Below are 27,953 nucleotides of genomic sequence, written 5' to 3' on the forward strand. Positions count from 1 at the left end.
TGTGAAAATGGCAATGGCGCCAAGTGGACACCTGCACATGGGATGCTGGGCAACCTGGTTCTGCAGTCTCCCGGCTGACAATCAGGTCGGTCAAGGCAAGGAAGCCAAGAGAAATAAGGGCTGTTAGTTCGGATTGGTCGTCTTGTAACTGCCAAGTACAACCGTCCTTCTGGTCAGGGTCCAGTAGCGTCAACTGACATGCGCACGTAATGTTTGAGGGTCGAGTCGGTGCAACCAACATGTTTAATGCGCACGTGCGCAAGCACTCCAACACACCAACCAGCACACGCACACGCTGACCAACACAAAAACTCCACAACAGATCTTTGTTGAAACAAATTATTTTCATTTCAATCGCTATTTTACAGCTTGCTCGCATTTCTTTGCAGACATCAGCAGTTTTCACACTCCCCAACATTGACCAGAAGACGCTTACTCGTAATTAAATATCAGCAGAGATTGAATGTTTCACTTAGGTTCCACGAGTTTCACATAAATTAGATTATAATGGGAGCTAGTACTGTGGCACAGCAGTATCGTTCCAAAATTACAGATGTACATAGTTGTAGATAACGAAAACACTGAACAGATTGACAAAATACCAGTGGCCGTGTGGTCTTCTATTTATCGTCTGAACATCTATTTGGTTTGTTGTTATTTTCTTCAGCAGTCTGTCTTTGGTATCTGGGTGAGGTGTAGGAATGTTCTTGATGTGATTAGTCCGTGGAACATGCTATTCTTCACTCTGAAAAAGCGTCGTCTGCTTCAAGGCTGTCGTCCTAGTGCAGGAAGCTGGGCGGACAGATGGGAACACAACTCAGGTCGGCGAACTCGCTGCTTAGTTGACTCTCATGCACACGGCCACAGAGAGCAGCTGCTGACGTGTCACTCCTGCCTGTAGCCGGCGTCCGAGTACTCGGGGATGTTGTAGGAGCGCAGAAGCCTTTCCAGCAGCTCTCGTCTTTTCTGAAAATGAATAACAGGAATAGTCAGAGTACAATGGGTGTACTTGATTTTTCCAGATAAAGACATTTTGTCGACTGTGCAAAACGGACTTGAATGTGATAAAGGCTGTTTGTAAACAACTCTCAAAAAAGTGTGTGTGTGTGTGTGCATTTCGAAACAAAACTATCGCCATTAGAAAATAAAGAAAATGTCTTCCACAGGAAGTCTAGAAATTTTCCGTCACAACCCTTCTCTCTGAACTCTGCTTAAGACTTTCAAGTGTGATTGGAATTCTTCATTCCTTTTGAATTTACAAAAATTTGTACTTTCACGATGGTTGATGATAGCAACAGTTGACGTCTGCGCAATTTTTGCTTTTCTGGCATCTCTGTTTTGTCCTTCTATCCTGCTGAGGCTTTAATTTATTTTTAAATGGGACCTTTATGTGCATTCCGGAGTAATTAGTTTGATCGCATCCCAGCACTGCAAATGTTACCCATTGCACAAAACCCAAGCCTTAAATAACCGAGTTTAAACGAAAAGCTATTCATGGTATTGTCTGTTCAAACTGCTCATCTACAATCCTCGAGAAAACATTTATTACTGTACATAAAGGCCCCTCGTCAGTCAACAGGTAGAGTCAACCTTCAATTTGCAGCTCCCAGTAAGATGGAAGACTACAACAGAGACTACAGGCACAAAGACTAACAGGCAGGACAGGGATAACGACACGCAAACAGACAGACCTCACCACAGCTGGTGGTCAGAAAGGATTCTACCGATCCTCCGCAGTTTCAAGTTAGCAATAACTCACTTAACCATTAGTTTCACCTGCGTGGCTCTGTTGAACCACTCTACACAATCACTTCGGCTAGTGTTTCTAACATCGGCAGTTTGAAGTAATCGGTTATAAGGTCTCCGGACCCTAAAACTGTGTCACCTCAGTGCTGGAACACGTCCTTGACAAGAAAACTGAAACCTTGTTGATACTGCATCCATTCTCGTCTCTCCTCACAAGGCTCACCATTCTCACTTGGCCTCCAAAGTGTCGTTACTGATCACCTTGATCCTTCCGGTACAACAGAGGTCTAATCGGAAAAATGATATACAAGCCCCTGAGATCTCTGGCCTAATCCAGGTATTTGCTCAGATGCCGAATACATATCGAGCATAGATCGTGGAATTGCCAGTGGCAACCTCGCCTGGATAATTCTCATACCTCCCACTTTGGTAATACTCCAAGTTTAGGCATCGTAGGTTGTTATTTCCTGTTGCATCAAGGAGTCAACTAAGCCCTGTTCAAACTAGAAGCAGATCTTCTACATTTATTAAAAACAAAGAAGAAGAACCGACTTTTTTTTTTTTAAAGTTACCGAGTCGCAAATCTCAATAAAATAACAACAGTGTTGTGTGCAAAAACAAAGAAAGAGCTGTGTGAAACATACTCTAGCGGGGATGTATTTTGGTTTTTAAGACAAATGTGTTTCAAAGTGAATAAAAAGAAATTATTCATATGCGCCAGATTTATTGCTGTGAAGTTTAAGTATGGAAGCTTGTATAGGCGCCCTCGGCTAGAGCAAACTACAAAATGTCTCGGAGTAAGGAAGAGTGAGAGACCGTCGGCTCGTCCAGTATGTTTATGCTTTCGCGGGTGTAAAACAAACAGTTGGAATAACAGTGGATCGAAGAGTTTGCACGCAGCTGATGAGAAATCTGACGTCTGGCATCGACATCAAAGGCAGAGAAGTGGGTGAGGGAGGCGACCCACCAGGTCTCAAAACAAAACTGAGCAGGACCTGCCTAGTGACAAAGGTATGGTATGTAACGGATGCCATGGTGACAGAAATGACAGCGGTGTATTTTCCCACACGACTAAAACAACATTGCTGTTACATACTACCTTTATATTTACAACAAAAATCAAGTTGTAAAAGATGGGAGAAAGACATCAATCCTTCATGTGTATGTCCTTTGCAAAACTGTCCAAAACAATTGGTATGCTACTGACGACATTAGAATTTTTTTTTTTTAAGACATGACACTTCGTGACAGGAGATATTCTTTGGCAACTGTTCGCAGCTGTCTCTGTGTTACACTCAAGAACAGCTGCTGTACAGCTGCATTGTGGATGCCACAGTCGTGCCGTGCAATTAAGACATGGCGCAGGTTCTATGCAGTCGTTCCTGCAGAGTAATACTTGCAAGCAGGCTAGTAAAGTCGGGACTTCCGCCGGAAAATAAGACAATCCAAGGAATAAATCCAGCTTCGGGGAGGAAATGCAAGTAAAAAAGCAGTCCCATAGATGCTTGTCGCGCAGGAGAGAAGAAAAGATATCCTATAAATAACTCTCGAGAGAATCTACGGCAGCAAAAAAGGTCTTTGCAGCTGATCCAGTTCCAGACAGATCGGCCCATAGGATTATGGGAGGAAGTGACATCAAGAAGGAATTATCTCGATCCTGCATGTTCAACGTCTCGGAGTCGGTGGTATGAGCAGAGAACACGACCGTAAGACAAAGGACAATGATCGAGGATAGAAATCAGAAGGATAGGAAGGGAAAGGGGTGAGATGGTGCTTCTGTACTTCTGTTTACCACGTAAGGTCTTTACACATAGTGTAGCTGCAATTAAAATGATCCTATCCACGCAGCAACACAACAGAAAGAGAAAGAGAATAGAAGAAGAATTATCTATCATTTGTCAATTACTGCCATTCTATGCATTTTTCCCCTCTTTTAAAACTTTTATTTGACCCTTCTTATATTACCTGCCATCAAGTATTTCAGACCAGAAACGTTGAACATTTTGACAAGTCTATCCATCAAATGTGTTTTCTATGCTGTTTCCTGTTTAATGGACGATATGAAGAACGCGTTGCATCCCCCCCCCAAACAAAGGAAGATCACTCACAACACCTGAGGCTGGGCTGTGTTATTTGGTTTCACATTGCCTGCGTCCTTTATCATCTCAAAGACCTCGTGTGCAGGGCGAGTGGGGGATGCGAGTGGTGGAGAATAGCCGGCAGCTGATCGGAAGGCAAAATAAAGTATAGGCGCTGAAAATAAAATGGTTGGACCTTTGACAAGGGGTGATAAGTTTCTCAGGTACCGCGGTGACAAATGCACACGCCACTTGATTCATGGCCGTTTAAACTGCTGGTTATTTGCAGAATTGATCTAAAGAGGCTTCGTGGTGTGAACTGGTACAAACTTTAAGCTTTTCTGGTCATCGACATGGACGTTAAGTAATTTATTTATAAACAAAGTAGTCACAAGATCTTTACTTGTAAGCTAGGTGAAGGAAAAATATATTTATTGCGTTTATTAGAGCTGAATGAGAAAGTGACATAGCCTTTCATCATGGATGTTGGTGCCATGCATTGTAAGTGGTTCACCGTGTCTAAGACATGTCATGTAGCACCCAGAGTGCAGTCCCCATGTTTACCTTCATTTATAAACCAGATCTTGGGCAAGGGAGTGTTGGGAGGAGGAGAAGCGTCTTTCCAGTTAATTGCTTCGCTGAAAATGTGCAGTGGAAGGGTGGGTGTAGAAGAATTGTCCTAAACCAGAGATCTTGTACTTTAAACTCAGTCTAACTACTGGGTCCTGGTCGGGTGTAGGAGGAAATCTTCGTCAACAGCTACAGAACGTGGCTCTTCTATACCAGATTAGAAAGATGTCAATGTGCATGCAGAACTACATGTCGAAGTAGTTGCCATACAATCTCTTGGAGCTCAGTAAACACAATCTCTTGAGGCTTTCACAATAAAAATGTAAGGGAGTCTGTTGCTGTTTCTTTGTTGAAGCAGCAGCTGAAGAAATTTCGAGTTATCCCACAGGAAAGGAGAGTTTTCTGAAAATGTGTCTGGACATTAAAGTCTGAAAAATTCCTGAATTAGTAAAGCATATTCCCCCGTGTGAGTGAGAGCTCAGTGCGCAGCCACGAAAAGCTACAAACGAACCGACAGTCAACTAAACACGAAACTCACGAGTTAACAAACAGGTTAAACTATGGCAACAGTGAACTGACAACATTAATACTGAACTAAAAATACTTTCTCCGACTAATAGACAAAGCAAAGATATCTGATTTACTTCTGACAACACTAACTGCCGTATTAACACCTAGTTTTGTTAAAGAAATGACCGTAGACTAAACAACATTGCAAACGGCATCCTAGCTACACGGGAAAACACAAACACACACACAAAAACACACACACACACGATGGATATGCTAATATCCAACAGGTTCAGGCGATCCCCCACACTATTAATCACTGCACTGCCGCCACGTACACACAATGGCAGTCCTATTAACTTCCCAAGCAGCGTGAAGCGAATCATAAATGATGAATTCTAATGGAAATTATTTCATTAGCAAGCTTATCACTGAAATAGAAGAAAGAAAAGTATTGTCGAAATGACAGCATCATAATGAACAGAGCCATGTGAGAACCACAGGAGTGGATGAGGAGATGATAAAATAGAAAACAACAAACATTGAGTCTGGGATGAACGAAAGTTCATTGCAAAGGACTGGATACTGTCATCAACATCTACAAAATACACAGCCAATATCCTTCAAGAAAATCAGACATTCTAAACATGCGACTTATATGGCATTATATAATACATTATCTTATTATTACTGTAAATTTTCCCGACAGGGAGTAACACATTATCGATCCTATCTACAAACCAATGTAAGATAATACATTATACATGCAACCCACTGAGTGTTATAATACATTATTCATACCGTCTGCAGAACAGTAGAAGGAGCTAACTTTGAAGGTCTAGTGAGCATATCTACAGCATATCTAAAGGCATCCCTGAGACCCTAAAGGAGACACACTCCTGACAGTGGCGTACCTGAGAGGCAGATGACTGGTCAGGCACGGCGTGGGGCAGGTCCATTGCCAGTCGCAGAAGCTTTTCGGATTCCTCGTCGCGACCAGCCTCTGGCTGCATTAGGGGGCTGAGAGAGAGAAAAAAGTGTTGAACATGACAGCCATATCTACATGGAGTGGGTCATACAAAATGGCGACGTGTGTCTCACGAGAACTGTCTGCAGCTGCTATTGTTTTCTGTGGTCGACATCAACTGGAAGTAGTCGCCATCACGTCAGAGACACACGTCAGCACTGAGGTGGACATGAATTCCTTTTATCGAGACATGAACACAACACTTTTGTGAACACAACGACGACAGACATGAGGACATGAACACAACGCATGTAAGGAACTGAACCCAACGGACACAAACATCATGACGTCATGAAATACAGCGAAACATCTAGATACTTAACAAACTCACACCCAGACATGAACACATGTGAACACAAAGTACACCAGACAGGTAGGTGGTGTAGGAGTGTATAGAAGACATACTCTACGTAAGCGTCCTCTTGTGATGTAGAGTCGTCTGCAAGGGGCATAACTCCACGCTTCGCAGCCACACCTCTGCACCTTGGGGCGAAGACGAATTTTCTGCAAAGGAATATCTCTTTCAAACTTCTGGTCTCGGAAGTTGTTTATTATTGGTATTCATGCATCCCTCCCCTTGTGTTTTTTTTTTCTAACATTTTCTTCTAGCTTCATGAACGCGAAAAGATTTGCTTCAGTGGAGTGTATATGTCGCGATGTTTTTCTAAATGTGATCTTCAGATATTATCTACTTGCATGTAAAATAAACTTGCATTTGATATGTATGGTGCTAATAATTCAGCCATACTTTTTAATAATACCAAAATGTTTTTTTTATTCTTCCTTCATATCCCCCAAGAGAATGTCAGCATCTACCCCGGCATATTCCCTTACCAAAAATCAATGTGAAAAAGATTAGACATCTAAACTCAATCTGTGAAAATAATGATGTCGTTGTGCAGCAAGTATTTCGAGGGCATTACTCATTGCTCCTCATCTTGAAGGTTTAAGCACATTTGTCAGAGGTTGTCAAGCATTGTCACCATGTAGCGGGTTGTTTAATGAATGCGAAACAATTGATCAAGTACGCCTCATATAGGATAAATGCACGCGACGGGAGCGCCGCATATCATCCGACAAATTCAGTTGACAAATGTATGTTAATGCAAATACAGGGACAAACTCACGTGCAGTCGATGCGGCGCGCGCTGACGATGCAGGAGACAGCCGAGATGACGATGAAGAAGAGAAGCAGAAGCCTGCAGGCCGATGTCTGAGCCATCATTCTGAAAACAGAAAGGACCCATGGTTATATGAGGTCGAGATGGTGGCAACGACAGTCGTGGTAAAAAAAAAAAAAACGACGACGAAAATAATAATAGATAATGCTTCCAATATCGCGTTATCTGCAAAAAACAAACCAAAAACTACAAATATCAAATGGACATTTTGAATGATGTTCTGTTAACATCAGCAGATGTCTTAAATGGTGACAACATATAAGAAGGTATATCAGCTATCAGCTTATCCTACTTTATCCTACTGCAGCAGTTCTTCCTGAGAACAGTTACGATTCTTGAGAAGAATAATTTCAAATGAAGTGCAGTTGTTTGGTCGGTCAGACAGAAGTTGGCAGTTGTTTTGCCGCCGGAATGGACTCTGTGTGAGTCAGGCTGGCAGACCCGGAGGTACGGCGAGTGAAATGTGGATCGAGGCCCTGGATGACGACAAAGCGAGGACAAGACGCCGTGCAGGCAACTAGCGCCCCCTCCAAGGGCGGACAAGGCATCGTGTTTTGACTTATCAACCGCTCACATCTCGGGCTCATTCATTAGCATACACCTTGGCCAGGCAGCCAATCAAAAGAGAGGCTCGCTAGGGGAGGTGACCGCAATGCACGTGCGAACTCTGGGGGTTAGGCGTTGACAGTTACGCCAGTGTAGGACGGCCAGACGACGTGATTTGGGGAAAATATGGTGAACCTGTCCATACACCACAGCTTTGTACCGGGCTTCTAAACAATTAAATGCTGACTAGGAGCAGATTAAAACATGACTCTCTCTTTCACACACACATTCACATTGAGAGGAAAAAACAAAGTGGACCTGGAACCCTCGGTTAACGAACTTAATCCGTTCTGGAAAGGCTGTTCGTTAACGAAATGTTTCGTTCCGAAACAATCGAAACAATTTTTTTTCCATAAAAATAAAGGAAAATGATTTAAAGCCCCTGTTGACTGCTATTTGAAAGTTACAGGCTGTATATATATTTATGGTATTTTGTTATAATCGAGAACAGTTAGAAAATGCAATATAAATGGAGTTAAATAAACATAAAAACATTAACGAAAGCATTTAAACAGAAAACTTGCCGTTTTGACGGGAAACGTGGTTGGAAAAGGTGTGGGGAGGAAGGGGTGGAATACTTTGAATCACCTCTATGAGCCACGTACATCGGGGAGACTTCCTTTTCTGTAGCTTTGAGTTGAAGAAAAAAACTCGTCCAGTGTCTGCTTCTTCTGCCTTTTTTCGTAAAACTCTTCGGTAAGACGCGACAGGGCCACTTCATACTTGTAAATCATTTCCTTTTTCAATTCAGTAAAATATCTTCTTTGGAGCAGTGATTGAGGTAAAGCAAACAATCACTAAATGATAACAGGTAAGGAACGACTGATCGTAATGTATGAACATGCTGGTCGGTCAGTGTGGTTCACGTGGCTGTTCGTTATCCGAAATTTTGTTCGCTTCGGAGAAAATTTTTAGAAATTTTTGTTCGTTTATCCGAAATTTTGTTCGCTATCCGAGAACAAATTTTTAGCGAAATTTTTGTTCGTTAACCGAAAAAGTTCGCGAGCTAACCGAGGTTCCAGAGTTACAACTTAAATATTCATAATAGGTAATTGTGTACGTATATTAAAATTAGTGTTATATCAAAAAATGAGAGGTCAAATAGGTATGCACGTGCGAGTGTATATATGAACTCATGAAGACAGCATGAATAGTTTGTTGGCATTACTCATGTGCTTGAGTATTTCCAGATATTCTTCCTGTGGATTCTAAAATAACCGCCTTCATGCATGAAAGCACACGTATCACTGTAGAGCTGGGATGCATAGGGAGTGGTAGCGACACAGCACACGCACTCACACGCACTCACGCACTCACACACAGGTGTTCTCGTCCGTTTCAGCGGTTCCTGTGATCAAGGCAAAGATAACAACTCTTGCCGCAAAGAAAAACGAAACAGCGCTTTTGTCCTGTGGCTTATCTCCGCCTGGCGAGGGATCGATGTCCGCCAGAAGGACACTCAGCTCACGTCGCGGCGCTGCCCATGGCTGCCGTGTGCCGCAGTTCTCGTCGGTTCTCGCTTCTTCGCGGGCATCTCCGTTGCCTCATTTCCCTCTTACGGCCTCGGCGTTTTGTCTGTGAGTGGTCTCGCGCGCCCTACACAGGCGGCGTGACAGGGCGATGCTCGCCGCAACTGTCGGTGCTTGTAGAGCTCCTGAAAGATGTCCTTCAGATGCCTCGGCCGGACACCGATCTTTCCCGACACCTCCTCGGGCGGCCGGTCGCTGAGTGGAGCCAGCGAAATGATCGGCCGTTATTTCAGTTCCAGCAACACCTCACCTCATTACACTGGCCGCGCTCTCAAAACTACTTGTGTGCGCGTGCGTGTGTGTGTGTGTGTTGAACGGGTGAATGGATGAGGATTGTGAAGGTATGAGGTTCTGGTCGCAGCCTCATAAGTCTAAAGAAATAAAGGTGTTTGGGAGAAAACAGGGAGCAGGGTACAAGATGCAAGATACAAGATACAAGACATCTTTATTGTCTATGGTCACAAGAGACATAGAAATTTTTCTTCGTTGGGAGCTCTAAAAAAAAACAAAAAACAAAAAACAAAAACAAAACAAACAAACAAACTATAAATACAGCCTGTCAGTGGCTACATGTTCTTGTAAATCTTAAAACCATTAAGAAACAGTAGAATACATATTTCAAACTGTGTTGTTCTTCATCTGCCATACACTGCAATAAGCCACGGCTGGCTTTGCTTGGTTGATCACAGTAACACGACAAAATCGAATTATGGGATTTGAAAAAACCAGCAAAGTTTAACTGCAAACATCTGATTGATGAAAAGATACCTCAAAGAAAGGATGTCAACATAAAAGATCAAACACTCAGGACATTTTTCTCAACACGTGTGGCAGGTAGCAAAGCTTTGGAGCTTGGAGCCAGCGAAACAGAGAAAAGGAAGGAACCCGCGGAAGCACAAAATGTTAGTCGGATGTGATACAGCTGCACAACAAAAATCCTTCCGCGTAACCTGCACTTTAGCACTAACCTTTTAAAGCAAGCCAAGGATGAAGGCTGGACAAAGAAAAGGAAACAGAGAGGAAATAATTAAATAAAGAGAAAAGGGAAGAAAAGAAGAATGAATAAGAGGGAAGCAAACAAGAAAGAAGAAGGAAAAAAGTACAGATAAATTCAGTACAAATTTGTGTTTTAATTTCTTTGAGGCTCCTACCATGAGTATTTCTCTGAACTTTTTACCCCTTCATCTCAGTCAGACTACTCCGCTCTTTGTCTGATGACCGTATCCTCACTATGACTATCCCACTGATCGTCCCGTTGTATTTATGTGTTCCTTACTTCTGGACTTTCATAGCGTGCATTAGTGCCAGTAGATGCTCATGGATATACGTATATACGTGTGTGATGATGATGTGTGAACACTAGATGTGCGTGTGTTCAAACAGATGGCGTGCATGTGCTCATTAGGATGTTACACACCAGCCTCAGCTTCGGTACCAGCTGGCGGTTTGCGTGTGTGGCCGGGTGGGGTTGTGGGGGAAGCAGGGGGTTCAAATAACGGTAATAACACCAGCACCAGCAACAGCCAGGGCAGCTCCCCTGCCAATCATCGCTGCCTCGGGAAACACGAGACAGGGGCGGGGGTATGGTGCCTCAATGTGGGTCGCCAGGTGACTCCCTCCCCTCCACAATTAACAAACATATCCCCAAATCCCCAACGGTGTTATTTTCAGGTGTAACAAACAGCACGTTGATTCATTAAATCAGCGCTCGTCACCCACAATGCAGCACTCGAGGCAGCTGTGCGTGACTGCAAATATGTCTGTTTGTTCACAACTCGTGAAATGTAATGAATGGATGCATGCACGTTGTTTGTTTTCCTGTGTCCTTCTTTTTTATTCTTTTTTTTTCTTTTTTGTTTTGTTTGTGTTTTGTTTTTGTTTTGTTTTGTTTTGTTTTGTTTTTTTTTGTTGTTTTTTTTTGTTTTTTTGCAAATAGGGACAAGAAAAGGTGATAGCAATGCTAGATAACGACATGGAAAGGATTTCAACCAGTGGTGTAAGTGTTTTGTGACCTGACCTCACAGTACACCCATGACCTCGCGATGTGTACTCCATAAACAACTCATGAGCTTCCTGCAGAACAGGACGGAAGCTCCCCATTAAGCACTTAGAAGCTAAATCGAAGAATCAAATGTTTGAAATTGTAGAAGTTTGAAATGGCGGCGAGAGATCAGCAGACGAGTGATGTGCTACACCGCCAGGTTCAGTTTCCACGCTGCGGCTGCCTGAGCGGAAGTGACGACATGTCGTGCGCCGTGATATAGGAGAATGACTAAGGACGAGGGATGCAGGGCCGATAGCTCTGCACTTTGCCACGGCGTCTGAGACAATGAGGTGCACAGGAAACTACAGCCTGCTTATAACGGGCGAAAATGTATATATGTGGGTGTCTGCATGCATGTGAGCGCGCGCACAAACACACACACTCGCATACACAGAATGAGAAATGGCAAGAAAGTGGACAGGTGTTCGCATGCGTGTGATGGGCTGTCTGCGCATGCGTGGGTGCGTGTATTCTGCGACGTGTGTGTCTTAGCGTGCGTGCATGAAGTTTCCATTCACCCGTAAGCCATGCTTCCGGCAATTGAGTGTGGTCAATTGGTTGACTGACTTCTGACTCACACGTGGCGCGGTCAAGCCTCGGAGGCAAGACAAAGAAAATCACGTGACCGATTCACCACGTCGTTTCCCTCCTTTAGCATCTGCTGCAATATTATTAACAACCGAAATAAACCCTTCACTGTGCATGGAAAACTTGTGCTAGATGTTTACAATTGTGAGATGCTTTTCCCGTTGTTATTCGTGAGTAACGTAGTATGAATATTATACCATTACTATGAGAACACCGGATATTTAAATTAATGGGTGGAAATACCATGTATCCATTGGAGATATTGTTGCACAAAAATATTTTATAGGTAAGTTTTTTTTGTGTGCAAAAAATAAAAAAAAGCCCTCACAAGTTCAGGTCAGGAATCATCAGCGGGTGAGAGGTAACAAAACTATTTTTTCGTAAAAAATGTTGAGTTTCTGTTTATCGTCGTCAAACTACGGTTCTGTCATTTGCATAGTTTTACTCCACTTTAATCGTTCCAAAAACATATCCCTCTCTATAATCCACCCCTAACTCCTGCTGATTATAGACATTTTAGTCCATCCGGTCCATGTTGCATGCAAGACAGCATCTAGGAGCAGACAGTTCCGGTCTAGTCAGACAGTGTGGACACAAAATGTTCCACAGATTGTCGAAGCTTACAAACTGTTCTGACTTTTATTTAGAAAAGATCGCGCCATGTTGTTTCGACAAACATGTAATGCCTCCTCAGTCTGAAGTTACAGAGAGGAATGGTAAGGTTGATTGGATGCCCTGAAACACTGGCACACCTAGCAATTCCTCCTCCTGGACACAAGCGTTTGTGTGTGTGTGTATGTGAGAGAGAGAGACAGAGAGACAGAGAGCAATGTCTGTGAAAGACTGTTAATGACTGGAGCACGGCTGGCGTGAAGCAGTGATTAGGGTTCTGCTCGATTTGATCAAACTATTGCCAGCTTGGCTGGCGTCTTGTCCGCGGTGTCCATGATTACTGCACACAGGCGCCCTGCCCGGGGGCAGAGGGGATGGGGTCAGGGGGTCTGGGGCCGGGGGTCTGGCTGCAGGACACAGGGAAGCAGTTAATAAAAGTTACCGCCAAGACGCTTCTTGGTTTTTTTTTATTATTTTTTTTTTTTTTTTGTCCTCGGGCCCCCGGGCACTCAAAGATTGCGTGCTGAGTCCCACCCTAGACATTATTGTGGCGACTTACGGTGCCAAAAACGAAAAAAAAGATAGTGGAGGAAAAAAGGAAAAAGGTAAGTAAAAATGGTGGGACTTTGCACGGATGATTACGGTAGTCTAGGAGGTTGAGGTTGAGGTTGAGGGTGGGTTCTTGACAGTAATGACACTAAAGTGACGTAGAGATGCAGGACTGTTCAGCCTGCTTGTAGTGGTTTGAAACGCGAGAAGAATTCCTGGACACCTCCCCACCTCAACTGTGGAACTGAGCGAAAAACTTTGCTCGCTCCTTTATTTCTGTAACTTCAATCGCATTCATGGCGGTGTCATTGCATTTAAAGATTTACAAGAATACAAGAAGTGGGCGTAGGACTAGGAGAGACATGGACGCAAAGAAACATGGGAAAAAGAACTCTTAAATGTTTTTAAAAGTTTTTGTTAAAATTTGAAATGTTCCTGAAGTTAGGCTGGGGCAGACAATTAAAATAGGGGGTGGTGATAGTGGTGGTGGCAGTATCAAATTCGCTCCGTCGATTCTCTTGTAAAATTTAAAAGGAAATAACTGCTGATTGTGCGCCTTCAGTTCTGCGGGAGTTTAATCTCATTACTGCTGACGACCGTTACACAAACAAATGTCGTCCGGAGGGATGTTGTGCAAGACAGACAAGACTGGTATTTGCCTGCTGCAAACCTTATTGACATCAACGGAATCTTAAGAAAATCAGCAATTTTGTACAGAAAAAAACCTTTGGTAAGTCTTTAATATGTTTTATAACTGCATTGTACAGGAACTCAGTCTAACGGATACAACTTTATATTTGTTTGCTTCTCACTTTTCCCCTCAAACAACCATTGCGACATTGAATGAAATCCTTCACTTTGTGAGTATCCTGCCTAATCTTGGTTTATAATCAAGATTTATCGCATGTGTCGTGCGTACGAAAGAATTTTTAATATTATTAAGAGCAATAATGAATTCAATTGTTTTCTAGAGCCATCTCACCTGAAGGAAAAACTCATTACGATTTAAAACATCGGGAAGACTTCAACACATCTGTCCGGCGCTAAGAAAACGGAAGTCGGTATAGCATCGTAAAATTGTTTAATTTGTCCAAATTTGCAGTCTTCAAAGACCAGTTTGTTTTAGCTATTTTTTTTTAAACAATTGTTTCATCTGTCTAAACCCCAAAGACACGCCATGGGAGGGAAAAGAGAGAGAGAGAGAGGGAGAGAGAGTTTGAGCGGCATCTGCTCTTTGATGCATCTACTGGTGTCTTGAAGACATGTCGATCCTAGCGATCACACACAATCTTGACATCTCTGGAAATGTTTACACTTCTCAATCTGCCAGGAAAAATATCAGTTTATATGTTATGATATCATTTAAGTTTTATTCTTTTGGTGAGGATCTGGATGTAAACCACGGGATATATTATTTGTCAACGGGATCCGCTTATCTGTAGAATTATCAGCGAAAATCCTACTATAACCCACTGGTTCTTTTTATCCGCAGAATTATTAGTTAAAAAAGGAGGGTTGGATTCAGATTTGTTCTAGTGAAGTTAGTGATAGACATGTTTCTGATACACTTCGCCCAAATCAAATGTCTTTTGTAAAAAGAAGACATTCTGAGCAGTCCTTGTCTTAAAATAATCTGTTCGGAACCTTTTTTTCTTTTCTTTTTTTTTTTTGTGGAGGAGAATTTTAGAAGGACATGGCGGTGCATCTAGGTGAAAAAAGGATCAGCGCACAATGCCTTTCTCTAGAATGAGAATTTATTTCCTTAGAGACAGAAGAGTTGACTCACACGTTTAAAACTACTGAGCAGCAAATATTCAATTACTAAAAAGCAGTTTCTGTCCTAAGGAGCCTACGAGTTTAAATCAAGTCTTTTGTAATCGAGTTAGTTAGACGAGGGACTGAAGGAGGCTAACACAATCTTACAGCTGAGAGGCTGAGATATAAAGATATCTGTCTTACTTCAAGTCCTTTGTCCTTCTATTCAATCAGATACTAGAATTTCTTAAATTTTTAATGTGGACACACATGTTAACATATTTCAATGTCACCTTTCTTTTTGTAAGGCTATTTTTATTTTGTTCTTACATCAGAGGTATTACATCCTTGAGTACAAAAAGAATTAGTCAATGATTTTAATTCAGATGAAATTAAAAAAAACCTATGCTAGTTAAAAGGAAATGTTTTTATTTTGAAAACTTTGGATATTCTGTCTTAAACGTTGAAACCATTGGTCACATAGTAACACAGCTAAGTTTCTCGAGTTCCTGCACACCTATAATAATAATAATAATAATAATAATAATAATAATAATAATAATAATAATAATAATAATAATAATAATAATAATGAGAAGTACGGAGTGAAAAAAACCGTCATGGCGATTTGCAATTTTGCACAGGTCGGTAACATGTGCGAGGTGTGAGGGGTCCACTGTGTCCAGAGGACTGGCCAGACTGGCGAGCTGGGCAATTCTGGACACGGTCGGCTTAGGCGAGAAAAGAACGATCCCGAAATATTCTTATCGTCCTGCAATCCGAGAGTGCAGACGATAAAGTCTTGGGCGTTTTTCACCCTTGTTGACGGAGAGCTGGCCAGGGGGCTGCACTCTCCCGCTCTTCCTGTGCGACACTTCGCCAGGCCTGTGGAGTGTGTGATTTTATCGCTGATTTTTTCCCCCCAGAGGAAAGATATTTTTAGCTGCAAGTTTTTCTGTGCAATATCTTCTGAATTCACGGATGTGTTCATGAGTCCGAGACATTCTGAATGATGTGCGGATAATCACGAGATATTAATTTTCACAGCGGCTTCAAAATAGCGAGTGTCTTGGCTAACAATGTGAGGTGTTTATTTTAGTATTTGAGCTCCCAAGGATGTCATAAAATATACATGTGAGACGGAATTATTACATTTATCCAACTAAATGTTTATTAAGTTATGTAAATGTGTCAGTTTTCGTACTCACCAGCGAGTTTCAAGTGGACAGCTGTAAATGCGCAGGAAAAATACGTACACAAAGGAGACGATTATCATTATCATAATGCTAGTTAAAATTGTTTTCGCGCAACATCAGAACGAAAACAAGTTCCACTGTCTGTGCTCAAAAACAATAATAAAGATCATAGGAAAATGACATAAAAAACTTTAGCTAACAATGACACATGATACACACAACACTCAGGCGCTAAAACATGCAATATGAAGGATAGAAGAATAGACAGGTAATAAAGGAAAAAAAAGTCTAAAAATACATTGAACTAATTAAACTACAGTGTCAAATAGTCGACCGACACGTGACCTGACAAAAAAAGCTGATGAATGGGTTGTGGGTGGCCACTGATGTAGCAAGAAGCATACAGTGTGGCTGTCCTTTGATTAGTAATATTATTAGTTTTATTAATAATGTTTTATAAAACAGAACAGTATTTATCATATTGTTCTTTATTCACTAAGCGCCAAGGCCAGGATCAAAGCGCTTTACATCCAGGCTCACAAGCACAGACCTTTTGAGTGTAAACATCAGATGAACTTTTACACGAACACACAAACACGCACACACGCAGCACAACGGACAGTCAGTGCAGCTGTGGATCCTGCCCCAGCTTAAATCTCTGATTTCTTTTAGCCTTGATGAGTTTCCTATAATGACCAGCGAAGTGCTTTCTACAGGTCAGGAAGGCATTAGTATTTTTACCCATCTATCTCCAATCCGTCCAATCTTTATGAACACATGGTTCGCAAAAAAAAAAAAAAAACCTTCGTGGAAGATGAAGGTGTGGGAGGCGATGATGGTGGAGGTGAAGGGGCTGTAAGCGCAGAAAAAAGAATCTTGAGACACAGTTGGTAATCACATGTCATGTGATGTGAATCATAGACCTCGCTTGTGAAATTGAACACTGCTCCTAATTTCTCCTCCGGGAAGACGAGAACCAACAGGGAAGCTGGTCAGTCTTAAGACCACAAACTCACTCATGGCTTCAGGTCATGGATATTCATAAGCCTTGAGATAGGTGGTAAACCTCTCACTCGCTCTTGACTGATAAGCCTTCAGTCAGTGGGTAGTGATCAGCCTTCAGAGCATAGATAGTAAGCATTCAGCTACCAAGTGACAGTTCCAAAATGTATGGTTCCTTTCATTCCTGTTTTTATACAGGATTTATTCATTTGTTTCAGAAAGAAATAGATTGTTCTAAAATTCTTTTTCATCATTATCTGTTGATCTTTAGGTGTAATGAAGGGCTATAAAGTGTAATTCTAGTTTAATATCCTCCCATCCATGTCTGTCGTGGGTAAGATGGCATTCTAATGAAGAAACAATTTATTTGCATGTGAATCGGGCTGGCTATATAGTAGCATGTACAGTTAAACACACTTTTGCTCACAAACACTGATGTTAAAGACTTTATAACTAACTGTGGACGAAAACCCTCACAATCTTCCAACTTGGTTTGTTTTTTGTTGTATGCATGCTTCCAAGTTCTGCCCGTGCGGTCTACCTCCGTCACAAAGTTTACATATGAAGTTCGTTTGTCCTGTGGTCTGAAGGAACTACCAAAAACCGTTTATCGAAGTTCTACGAACTTGTGATTACAAAGCTCCATCAGCACGATCGTCTGCTCTTGTTGTCCAGATTTAAGGAGGAAGCAGATGATCCCTTTCTCTTCATAAGGAGCTTGTCAACGCTCTGCGAACACGGCAGGAATTTGATTGGCGGATTATGCTTTTCAGCCGAGGAAAATGAACTGGACAGCTTTTCATTTTCAGAGACTTTCCTTCATAATTCATAGCTGAACTCGCGCTCTGTCAGGGCTACTTTTATTGGATTCGCAAGGTGGCGGCCACGCGAAGTGCATGCCAAGCTGGTCATCATTACCTGTGAGATGAAGAAGGGGGGTGAAGGACGATAAAGGAGGAAGACGGGACAAAGTTTTTTTATTTTTTACTCCTGGACAATTTTAATGCCTTATAATTCTCTTTCATTCGCTCGCTCACATATCTGTGCACGTGCCTGTGTTTGTACGCGAACATGACTGGACAAAGGAGAAGAGTTCTGTGATGGTCTAATCAGAAGATCTTAGCCATGTAGACATGTAGACAGGACCATGCAAGGTAGGGACCTACTGTACGTGTCATCGAACTTCAGCACCTCCATGACAAAGGTTCTGCCTTCTGTTGCCAGACAATGCCAGACTGTCACAGCTAGCAAGCAAAAATTGAAATGTTTTGTAGTTGTCTTCGATCTGCAAGATCTTGAGTCGGCCATCTTGCTTTCTGCCACCCTCAAAACCCGACAAACCCGTTTACCGGTTTGTTATCGGGAAGTTAAAAATTCTGTGTGTGTGTGTGTGCGCGCGAGTGTGTCTGAGAGAGAAGAGAACAACCAGAATACAGATTCTGGTTGCAATGATAAAGTGAGAGAGAGAGAAAGTGTGTGAGAGAAAGAGAAAGTGAGAGAAAAGGACCTGACACACTGGCGACTAAGCACTAAATGAAGAGCAAGTGTAAACTGTAAACTGTAAACAGTAAACACTGCACTTACATCGCACACGGACATACAAGAGAAGCAGTGTGGCAAACTGTTGCAGGTTCTAACATTGCCCCCGGCACCTGAAAGTCTAACCTACACAAAGGGCGCTCTGCCTCCCAAGCTACTGGTCACCATGACAACACTGCTAGAGGACAGATCGTGATGATACATCCTTAGAACCATGTCACTGTAGGGAGGTAGGCTTTACTACATCCTACCTCCGCATGTTGAAAGCTTGCCGCGGTTCCTCTTTACTTCACACTCAGAAAGAAAACATTTCAAAATTCCCGAACACCCGTACAAAGCAAAGCCCCACGCACTCCTGATGCCGCCTGAACCAAGAAATACAATTGTGTTTTCTACTTTTCTCTGCGAAGAAGAAAACAATGCAAAGACAAGGCTAAGAATCTTTGCAAAGGTAAGTTATAGTAAAGATAAGCATACTTTATCTTTGTGAATCAATAAAATTTTGACAAAAATTTGAATACTTCGGACACTTTTTGATAAAACAAAAAATTCTTAAAAATACAGAATTTCCAAAAAGAAAAACTGCATGAATTTTAGGGATAAGCCAGGGAGGTAGTTAAGTCATGACAGTAAGTTTTGTTTACAAACAATTAAGAAATCTACAATACAGGATAATGTAACTTCATATAACATGTACAGAAATAAGACGAACTACAGAGGATACTAGCAGCGACTCATGTATAGTAACCTACTCACAAAGATTACAGGTCTTGTCTTTGTTTAACAAGCAGCAGCTACTAACAATAAAGGTTTAGCTGTGCGCTCGTATTACTGTATGAAAAGTTCTGACGGCCACCCTTGGGGACAGAGAGACAGCAGGCTTGACAATGGTCTACCTTGGCAGTGCCTCACCCTGTTGTCGCCTGCAGGACCATGTTAAGGTCATGCTCAGTGGCGTGAGATCATTGGTGCAACCTGATAGCACGTGCGGAGGGTCGTGCACGCCTGACTGTCGCTAATTTTCAATAACGCCATCTCCTGTGTAGGGTGCCTCCCTCCACCTGTCTTCCAGATTTTCTACCATTCACACGATTTTATCTGATGGAAGCTTCACGTGAGAGAGCGAGGGTGGGAGGTGTAGAGAGAGAGAGAATTTTTTTTGGAGTGTTTGACAATGAACAGAGTCCCGCAGTTCAGTCTAGGCAGGGGTCAAGGGGCGTAACCATGTCACAGATGACAAATTTTTCGGTATGCGGGGTGTAAACCTATCAAAATTTTTTTTTTAAAGTTTAGAGGCGTCTTGAAAATACAACAGTGGAATTGTGTTTGCTGTGTTTTCGATTTGCCCGTGCAGCCACGTGAGGAGTTTTTTAATAAAATTGTTGTTGCTGGTTATTTTTAGCACAGTTTTTATTTGGTGCTTGATACCTTTGACACTGCGCAGTTGTGAGTCAAGAGAAGTTCACACGAAGAAGAGAAAAGACATGCGTCAAGTGATAACAAAATACAAACGAAAAAATAAACCTTCAAAGAAATAAAACACAACATTGGAGCATCGAACATTGTCACTGTTCCCAGATACTCAACATCCTAGTCCACCTGTATCAACAGTTTCTAACAGTAGATTTTTATAGAGAATGGGGACAGGATACACCCTTGTAATTAACTTGTCAGTCGGCTAAACCGCGAATATTTTGTGTATTTTAGCTACTAATGGCTAGCAACCTGTCCAAGGATCATAGCTTGGCGAAGTCCGCTGAAAGGTTTATTTTCCTTTTCATTGTCAGAGAAAACTGAAGGTAGTACAAAAGTTGTAAAGCAAACCAAAAGATAACAAAATGGTGCTTCAAAGGTTCAACTAACCCTTAATCTGATTAAAATCTCATAAAAAAATATTTTGACAAGTCAGATGACCTTATTCGTAGATGTAACATTGGACTTATCGGCTGTCTACAATGGCCAATGAGACACACTAAAAAAAAAAAGTGCAGTTAGTGTGGTGCCATGAAGTGTTATGATAACATAAACAGGAATTAAAGGGATAAATGTAACAACTGCCAGTTCCAAACTAACCAATCCGTCATAGGCGACTTAGCGCCGTCGACACGTTTGTCGGCTGTGTATGGATCCGTTGCCTGCACGAGGGAAGAAGAAAGAGAAAGAAAATAAATAGCTTGACTCCAACTGCCAAATAAAGAGAAGAAGAGTTAAGCAGTTGTTTAAACCTTCTAAAGAACGAAACAAATTCTGCGAGGGAAGAAAAACAGAAACTGGGAGGATTCTTAGTTAACATGATTAAAAGCATCTCTGAATGATTCCTGCGAGTTGTGGCCAACAATTACAGAAGTAACCAGAAAGGGCGAACCGAGAATGAAATTATCTTGTAGCACTAGTACAACTACCTCTGTCGCATGTTTAATATCGATGAACTAACTCCCTGACAATGACAAGACAGAAGAAGACGGGGATGAAGAGAATACTGATAAACCAGTGAACGACCCAGCGACACTGCAAGATAAATAGTGTGAAACTTCTAGCAAATGATAAAAGTGTCAGTGCTGGAAAAATTATAAGTGAAATGATTAAAAAGCCAGAGTCAGCGTTTTTCCTGTTAGACTTATTTAATCTCTTGTTTGAGACAGGTACATGTCCAGGTGAATGGTCAAAGTCCATAGGAGTACCAGTCCACAAAAAGGTGTCGCCGACTAACCCGCCAGTTATACAAGCACCGCATCAACAATTGGAATAAGAAGAATTTGTTCAGATATTTTAAACAGAAGACTGTGAGGTCTAGAAAGAGAAACAGAAGAACAAACAATGCAGTAGCCCACATCTACATGCTAGACATGGAAGAATGATCAGGAACTACGAGTGGTTCACAGTTCACCATGTGATTGTCACAACAATGTATATGTATTCAAGTGAAGTGTTTACTCAGTCCTCTGATGTCCGCTGTCTTTATCAACGAGTCAGCAACAGCAATAAAATAGACAAGATAACATCAAGCGTGTACCGGAAGCTACAGAAATGTTGTTTTTGTTTGCTGGTGGTGTTCCATTGATCTCTGAAACTGTTGTTGGATAGTAAAGCAAACTGAGTGGGATTAAATAAGAAACTAATGAGTTTAAACTTGACTTTTAAATTAGATAAAGTATATACAAGGGTTTTCAGAAAAAAAGCAATCTCTCATCACGTGAACAATGGTTAAAGAACTACAGAAGTGACAGACAACTAGCTACAGATATGAAGGAAAGTACTTGTCAACTTAAGGGGAGTCTTAATGTATCTTGACAGAACTGGGATTGGAAAAAAAAGTGAAAAAACGGAATTCAAGAAATGTCTTTTGGAAACTCTGTAATTGTAATTCAAAACTAATTGCCGTCCAGTGCTGAAATTTGGTGCCTAGGCAACAGTAGGCCTGTATTTAAAAGGTATTTGTTTGCCGTGTAATGTGTCTTAGAGGTACTCCTCTATTTTTCTTGGATTCCAACGAAATGAAATGCCTAGTCTTATATTTGGCTTTTGTTTGCTGTTTTACTTTGTTAATACTATGATAAATTTCGCCAGTATCATGATGCCAAAGTTAAATGTGCTGCTTGCTTTTTCTTTCCTCTGTAAGTACCCTAACCTTTAGTATCTTCAGAAAAGTCAAGAAATCGCCTTCCGGACATACTGAATCCTGTCGAGGACGCACCATGATTCACTTTGAGGACAGACACTGAAACATGTTGTAGACAAGAACTGAGGACAGACACTGAAGCATGTTGTAGACAATAACCGAGGACAGACACTGAAGCATGTTGTAAAGTAGAACCGAGGACAGACACTGAAACATGTTGTAGACAAGAACTGAGGACAGACACTGAAACATGTTGTGGACAAGAACTGAGGACAGACATTGAAACATGTTGTAGACAAGAACTGAGGACAGACACTGAAGCATGTTGTAGACAATAACCGAGGACAGACACTGAAGCATGTTGTAAAGTAGAACCGAGGACAGACACTGAAACATGTTGTAGACAAGAACTGAGCATTGCGGAGGACAGACACTGAATCGTTTTTCTTGAAGACAGACATGGAATCTTTTCAGAATCGACACGAAATTGACTTCAGACCAGACCTTTCCTGAAATTTTATTTAATAAAAACAAGAGGAAAAGCACAAAAGAAAGAAAGGCACTCTAGTGCTCCATCTATTACGCAGCACGTGATCGGACACAACACAATGCTTTACAAAGGTCTCGAACATCTTCCTACAACATCTGAATGGAATTATCTGCCCCAGAAACATCATCAATTTTTGTGTTCAAAGGACGCAGTCATCTATCTGAATTACTGCTCCTGATTATTACTGTGTTGGTAACCGAATTCTTCACGTCGCTCCCTGTCAAACTACTTATAGGTATGAGTAGTCTATGTTGGACTTGATTCGATAGACATCTTAAAAAAATAACGACCCATCATGTTTCTAGAAGGGACTGCTGATTACTTTCTACTAAAATGACTGCCACTCTGTAATAACGCTTCGTCAGCTAATCCTATTTACAATTAAATTACCATCCCGTGTCAATTTTAATGTTGATTTACTATCCTCTCAGACTCACTTTTCAAGAACTCTGAAATTTGTTTGATGATACATGGCTTCCTCGGGCAATCAAAACATTTCCAATGACTGGACTCTGTCTTTATAATTGTCCCTGGGTATGGCATCTGTGACAAGTCTCATCTTAACACTTGTGTGTGTGCGTGTTGTTGTTATTTTTGTTTTGTTTTTTGTAGGAAAGTCGTTAGCTTTATTTTATGCTTGGTATAATTGTAAATTGGATATTCTATGCATATTATTAAATTTTTTGAAAAGACAATCATGTTCACAATCAGCATAAAATTAAATTGGTGAAGTAATTGTTGTAGAAGAAAACATTTTGAGTGCGTTTTCTTGTTCTTGGTACTGAATGGCTAGTTTACAGGAATTACTTAGAGGATACATACACCAGCTCATTTCGTGAGTGTCTTGACCCCAGGGGGAGAGAAATCTCTGTGTTAGTGAATCTCCTTTGTATTCTGCTGATGAATCAGCGCTCCGTCCATGCGGAAGACTCGAGCGCCTTTCCAGTTGTGGACATAATTAGTGAGAGTGTAATTACGACCTCACTTATACTCCTCCATGAATTATTAAAGGTGTGCTGACTTTTTTGTGTTAAGGGGAAGTAAGTCCCCATGTACAGGGAATGTTATTTGTGAATATTATTGTACGGAGTCTATGTCCGTCTGGAGACCTTTGTTGGACTCCAAGTGCAGCGAGGTCACCATGTCACAGAATAGTCGAGTATCCTAGGATTGTACACAAACTTGGAGGTTGAACTAATAAAACCTGAGGCTTCAACGTTTTCAAACAAACCTCTTAAAGTCCAGAGTGGAATAATAAACATTTGTCTGATTGGTGGGCTGCGGTATGACTCAATGTAGTGTGAAGTGGGAAAACTCTTCTGTTGATACCACTCCTTGGAAAAAAGTGTTCCCTGAATATAATTGTCTGACATGGAAGAATATGAGGGAATGTTTTAAGGGAGATTATTAATGTTGTCTTCGTTCCACCTGCCGGTAACGTCTTTTTTTTTAAATCAGAGAAGGAAAATATTTGGTTTGTTTTGTGCTCAGTGTAAAACTCAGGAAGCTTACAAGCAGATATTTGTCTTTTGTTATTCAAAAGAATTCGTGTGGATGCAGCGTATGAATTTGTGTGACGTGTCCGTGGCTCTACATCTGTGACGTATCTTGTCACTTCTTTACCGAGCTGGCTTAACGGAAATAAAGAAAATGACACGTCACCTTCCTCTGTTCCTTGTAGCCATGCACAAACGTCACTCTGGCGTCACTGACAGAGGGAAGAGAGACAGAAGGACTAGCGAACGGACTGATAAACGTGCAGATGGCCTGAGATCGCGCGCATGTGTAAATTATCACATCTACTGTTATTCGCCTGTGACGTTTCATATTCGAATCGAAGCTCAAACAATCTCATGAAAATGGAGAAAGGAACAAAGGAATTTGAGAAATGAAAATGCTCAGTTGTTACTCCTTCAAATGCCGGCCATCTCCAGGCGATGGCGCCGTTTCCATCATGGCCCAGGGGCAGCAACAGACCATCATTGGCCTTTCGGAGTTATTTGTCTTTGTTTTATCCGAATAAAGGGGAGTTGAGAGGTAATGAAAGAAAATGGATTCAAAATAAAAAGTAACGATATTTTTTTCGCGGAAAAATTGTTAGAGAAAAAGAAGTCCAAGGCCTCGAGGGAAGAGGGAAGCAACGAAAAGGCAAGAGTCGGAGAGGTGAGTCGTGTACAGGTGAGTGATGTAGAGACATGTGTCGAAGAAGTGAGTGGTATTCAGGTAAAAGTTTTTTTCTTTTCATTGTGAAATCCTATCAACGCGTTGAAGATAAAGAATGCCGTGTATATTCCCCTCTCCATCATTACAATCCGTTTGGTCAATTTGAGTTGATCTGCTGGTTGTAAAAGGTTTCACTTTCTAAAACGATATCGGAGATATGAAAACAACCAGGGAGTCAAAACTAAACAAAACAAACTCGTCTGCTGTTGCTGTCACTGGTGATGCTGCATTTTGAGGATGTGAACAGAGAGAAGGGAGGTTGGTCAGTCCACCTGCACGGAGGTGCTTGCCTCACAGAAGCAACACCTGGGCCGAGCTGCACGACACTGATGTAACTATTCGTGCAGCGGGCCCCAGCAACAGACGATAGTGTCTAGCACCCAGGTGTAACACCACACACGGCGATTATTACCTGTGCCATCACAACTGTGGCCATGCAGGTACTGAGTGCACCACGTAGGATGGTGTAGTGAGTGGGAAAACTAAGTAAGACAAGGAAACATAAATAGAAAGAAAGAAAAAGAGAGAAAAGGGTGAAATAGGAAGCAAGAGAACGTTATGAAGATAGGCCATTGAAATTGTCTTTCTTTTCTTTTTCTCTTTCTTTTTTTTACTTTACTTTGTTATCTAGAAGCTGCAACATTATTAATACTACTTCTAATAATAACAATATGTTGTCAGTTTGGATGTCAAACAGCTTACAAGACAGGAAAGATAACAAAAAAAAAAATAACATACAAATAAATGAATAACTAAATAAATAAGATTCGTTATCACGAAACTATCAAGGTGAGGTTGAAAGCTCTAAAACTCGTTGCCACAGGAGTGTGTCGGGTATTTTACCCAGGTTGGGAGTACCAGCGCTTTGCATTAGCCACAGAAATCCGTATAGCAACTCTTTTTTTTAATACAAGAAAAACAGCAAAGATATTGTCTACAGACCAAACTATAAACTGCAAATGAAGAGAGAGAGAAAAAAAAAACATTCAGTCAGGCTGCTTACCTGTTTTCTGAGCTTGGACTGGTCGCAAAGACTGTGAAGATGTTCCGCCAAAGTCTGGGACACTTTTCAGAAAACCAAACCGTACACTGTACAGTATACGCCGACTTTGACTTCTGACAGTTTGCGAGGACAGCTAGACTCTTCCGCTTCGAAACTGGCCCAACTCTCGGTGGACCCTCTGGATGCCTCCGGGGTCTTTTCTTGCACGTTTTTATACTTCTTGTACTTGGTGGTCGAGGTTGTTGGTGGAAGAGCTACAGCTCGGTAGGCCGCAGCTGCTGCTGATGTGGGAGGCGGCGAGAGAAAGGACGCAAGCAGTGTGCCGGTTGGTCTTTTCTCCTCCCTGAACGCCCACTTGGTGCCACGACCTGGGAGGCGTCAGGCTGAAAGAGATAAATCGATATATTAATTGATTTCCTGCCGACAATGGACTCTACCTCTGTGGCCAGTCGTGTGTGGTGCGAATCGCGCAAGATCTCGCTCACTCTCGTACTTCGCCGAACTGTGACTCCTTACACCTTCTCACCTCTTTGCCCCTCCCTTCCATCCGTTTGTCGTAAAGCATTCTCTTGCGCCCTCCCTCTCTCATCCCCCTCTCTACCCCGATCTCGAAACTTTCACCTGCCCCACCCCCTCTCCTTCACTCTCTCTCAACACAGAGATATATACATACACACATACACAATCAGTATGTGGTTTTGTTCTTCGCGCGCAAGCGATACCAAACTTCTCTCCTCACTCCTCAGACACCCTGCGATGATCATGCGAGGGACAAGAAAGTGGAGGAGGGGAGTCCGCAAGGGAAGTACTGTTACTTGGATATTGTTCGAGGTCTTTCTAGGGCGACGATCGTATTAAGCCAAGGAAACATTTAGCTCAGTGTGGTGGTGAGATTGCCGGGTGCCAGAGGGCAGGTCACGTGGGCACCACGGCTCCTGCGTGTATTTAGAGCAGGCCCGGCAGGCAATGCGCACAATATGGAGTCCACAGTGTGCAAGTGAAGTGGCCTCACGATTATTTGCATCATTCATGACGCCATCTTGCTACAATTCCCACAGAAACTTTTTTCAAATTTCCCCCCAAATTCCGCAATATTTTTAGATGTAATATTTGTACCAAGTTCTTACTTTTTTAAAGGCTGGCTTCTAATTTACTGTGAACGATATTAGGTGAAAAGGAGTTGGCTATGATGTCTGAAAAATAAAATGCAAAGACAAGTCAATTAAATGTGAAAAGCTCTCAGATATAAATCATTTTATTTGTCGATCTTGAATTCTTACGGACATTTGAAGACAGGAAGGTTTGAAAAAAAAAATGATTTTAAACGTGTTCAAGTAATAGTTAGACATGAAGATGAAATTATGTGCTCGCTAGGTCTTCATAATTACACAACCTCGTGATTCCCTTACAAAACATTCCAAAGTCCATTTCGCAATGGTATGAAATGGTCTTGGACAGGAGCCTCCCACTTCTACCGATGATGGCGTTCTGTCTAAGGTCGGCGGAAGCACTTCTCAGACAAGATGGATTGATCTGCTATTTAAAAAACACTTCACACGGAGCAATGGTGGCCACATGCGCAAAAATCAAATAGCTCGAAGAGTTTTTTCCCTTATTGTTACTCTTGTTTTGATCGAAAACCAGCCTGGAACGGCCGATTAATACTTAAAGGCGTATCAAGACTTTCGGGAACTTTCCTGGAAATGTTGGCGTTGTTGTTGGAAGTATTAGAGTTATTTTGAAATATTGGCTTTGTTGTGAGAAATATTATAGTTATTTTGAAATATTGCCTTTGCATTTATGTATCTATATGGATTTGCATCAACCCTGGACCTCCTCCCCTAGTACCGGTACATCTGCGGGTTCGCTGGTTGTAGTGTGGTTGTTGTGGAGGACGTTGACGTCTGTCGTCAGCCCGGAGGCTGCACAGGTCGCTGCAATGTCCAGTCCATTGGTTTAGTACAACAGCGCCTTCTGTGAAAAGGTAACCATTGATGACAGACATCTAGTGAGCTAAAGTTGTTTC

General features: G+C 41.8%; 1 protein-coding gene across 2 annotated transcripts; it reads right to left on the reverse strand.

Moving 5' to 3' along the window:
• Positions 1–325: 325 nt before the first annotated feature.
• Positions 326–26,316, reverse strand: LOC112560608 (elevenin-Vc1-like). Of its 2 annotated transcripts, none has more exons than XM_025232543.1 (5): positions 25,928–26,316; positions 7,059–7,157; positions 6,337–6,435; positions 5,819–5,924; positions 326–966 (listed from the first exon to the last, which is right to left on the reverse strand). In XM_025232543.1, exons 2-5 carry the CDS (start codon positions 7,154–7,156, stop codon positions 886–888), a joined length of 384 nt encoding a protein of 127 aa, XP_025088328.1. In that variant the 5' UTR covers position 7,157; positions 25,928–26,316; the 3' UTR covers positions 326–885. The 2 variants fall into 2 exon arrangements, with proteins under 2 accessions (XP_025088328.1, XP_025088329.1); XM_025232544.1 differs by lacking the exon at positions 25,928–26,316 and adding an exon at positions 7,405–7,535.
• Between the last annotated feature and the right edge of the window lie 1,637 nt (positions 26,317–27,953).

The sequence above is a fragment of the Pomacea canaliculata genome, linkage group LG3 (assembly GCF_003073045.1).
Source record: "Pomacea canaliculata isolate SZHN2017 linkage group LG3, ASM307304v1, whole genome shotgun sequence".
Taxonomy (NCBI): Eukaryota; Metazoa; Mollusca; class Gastropoda; order Architaenioglossa; family Ampullariidae; genus Pomacea; species Pomacea canaliculata.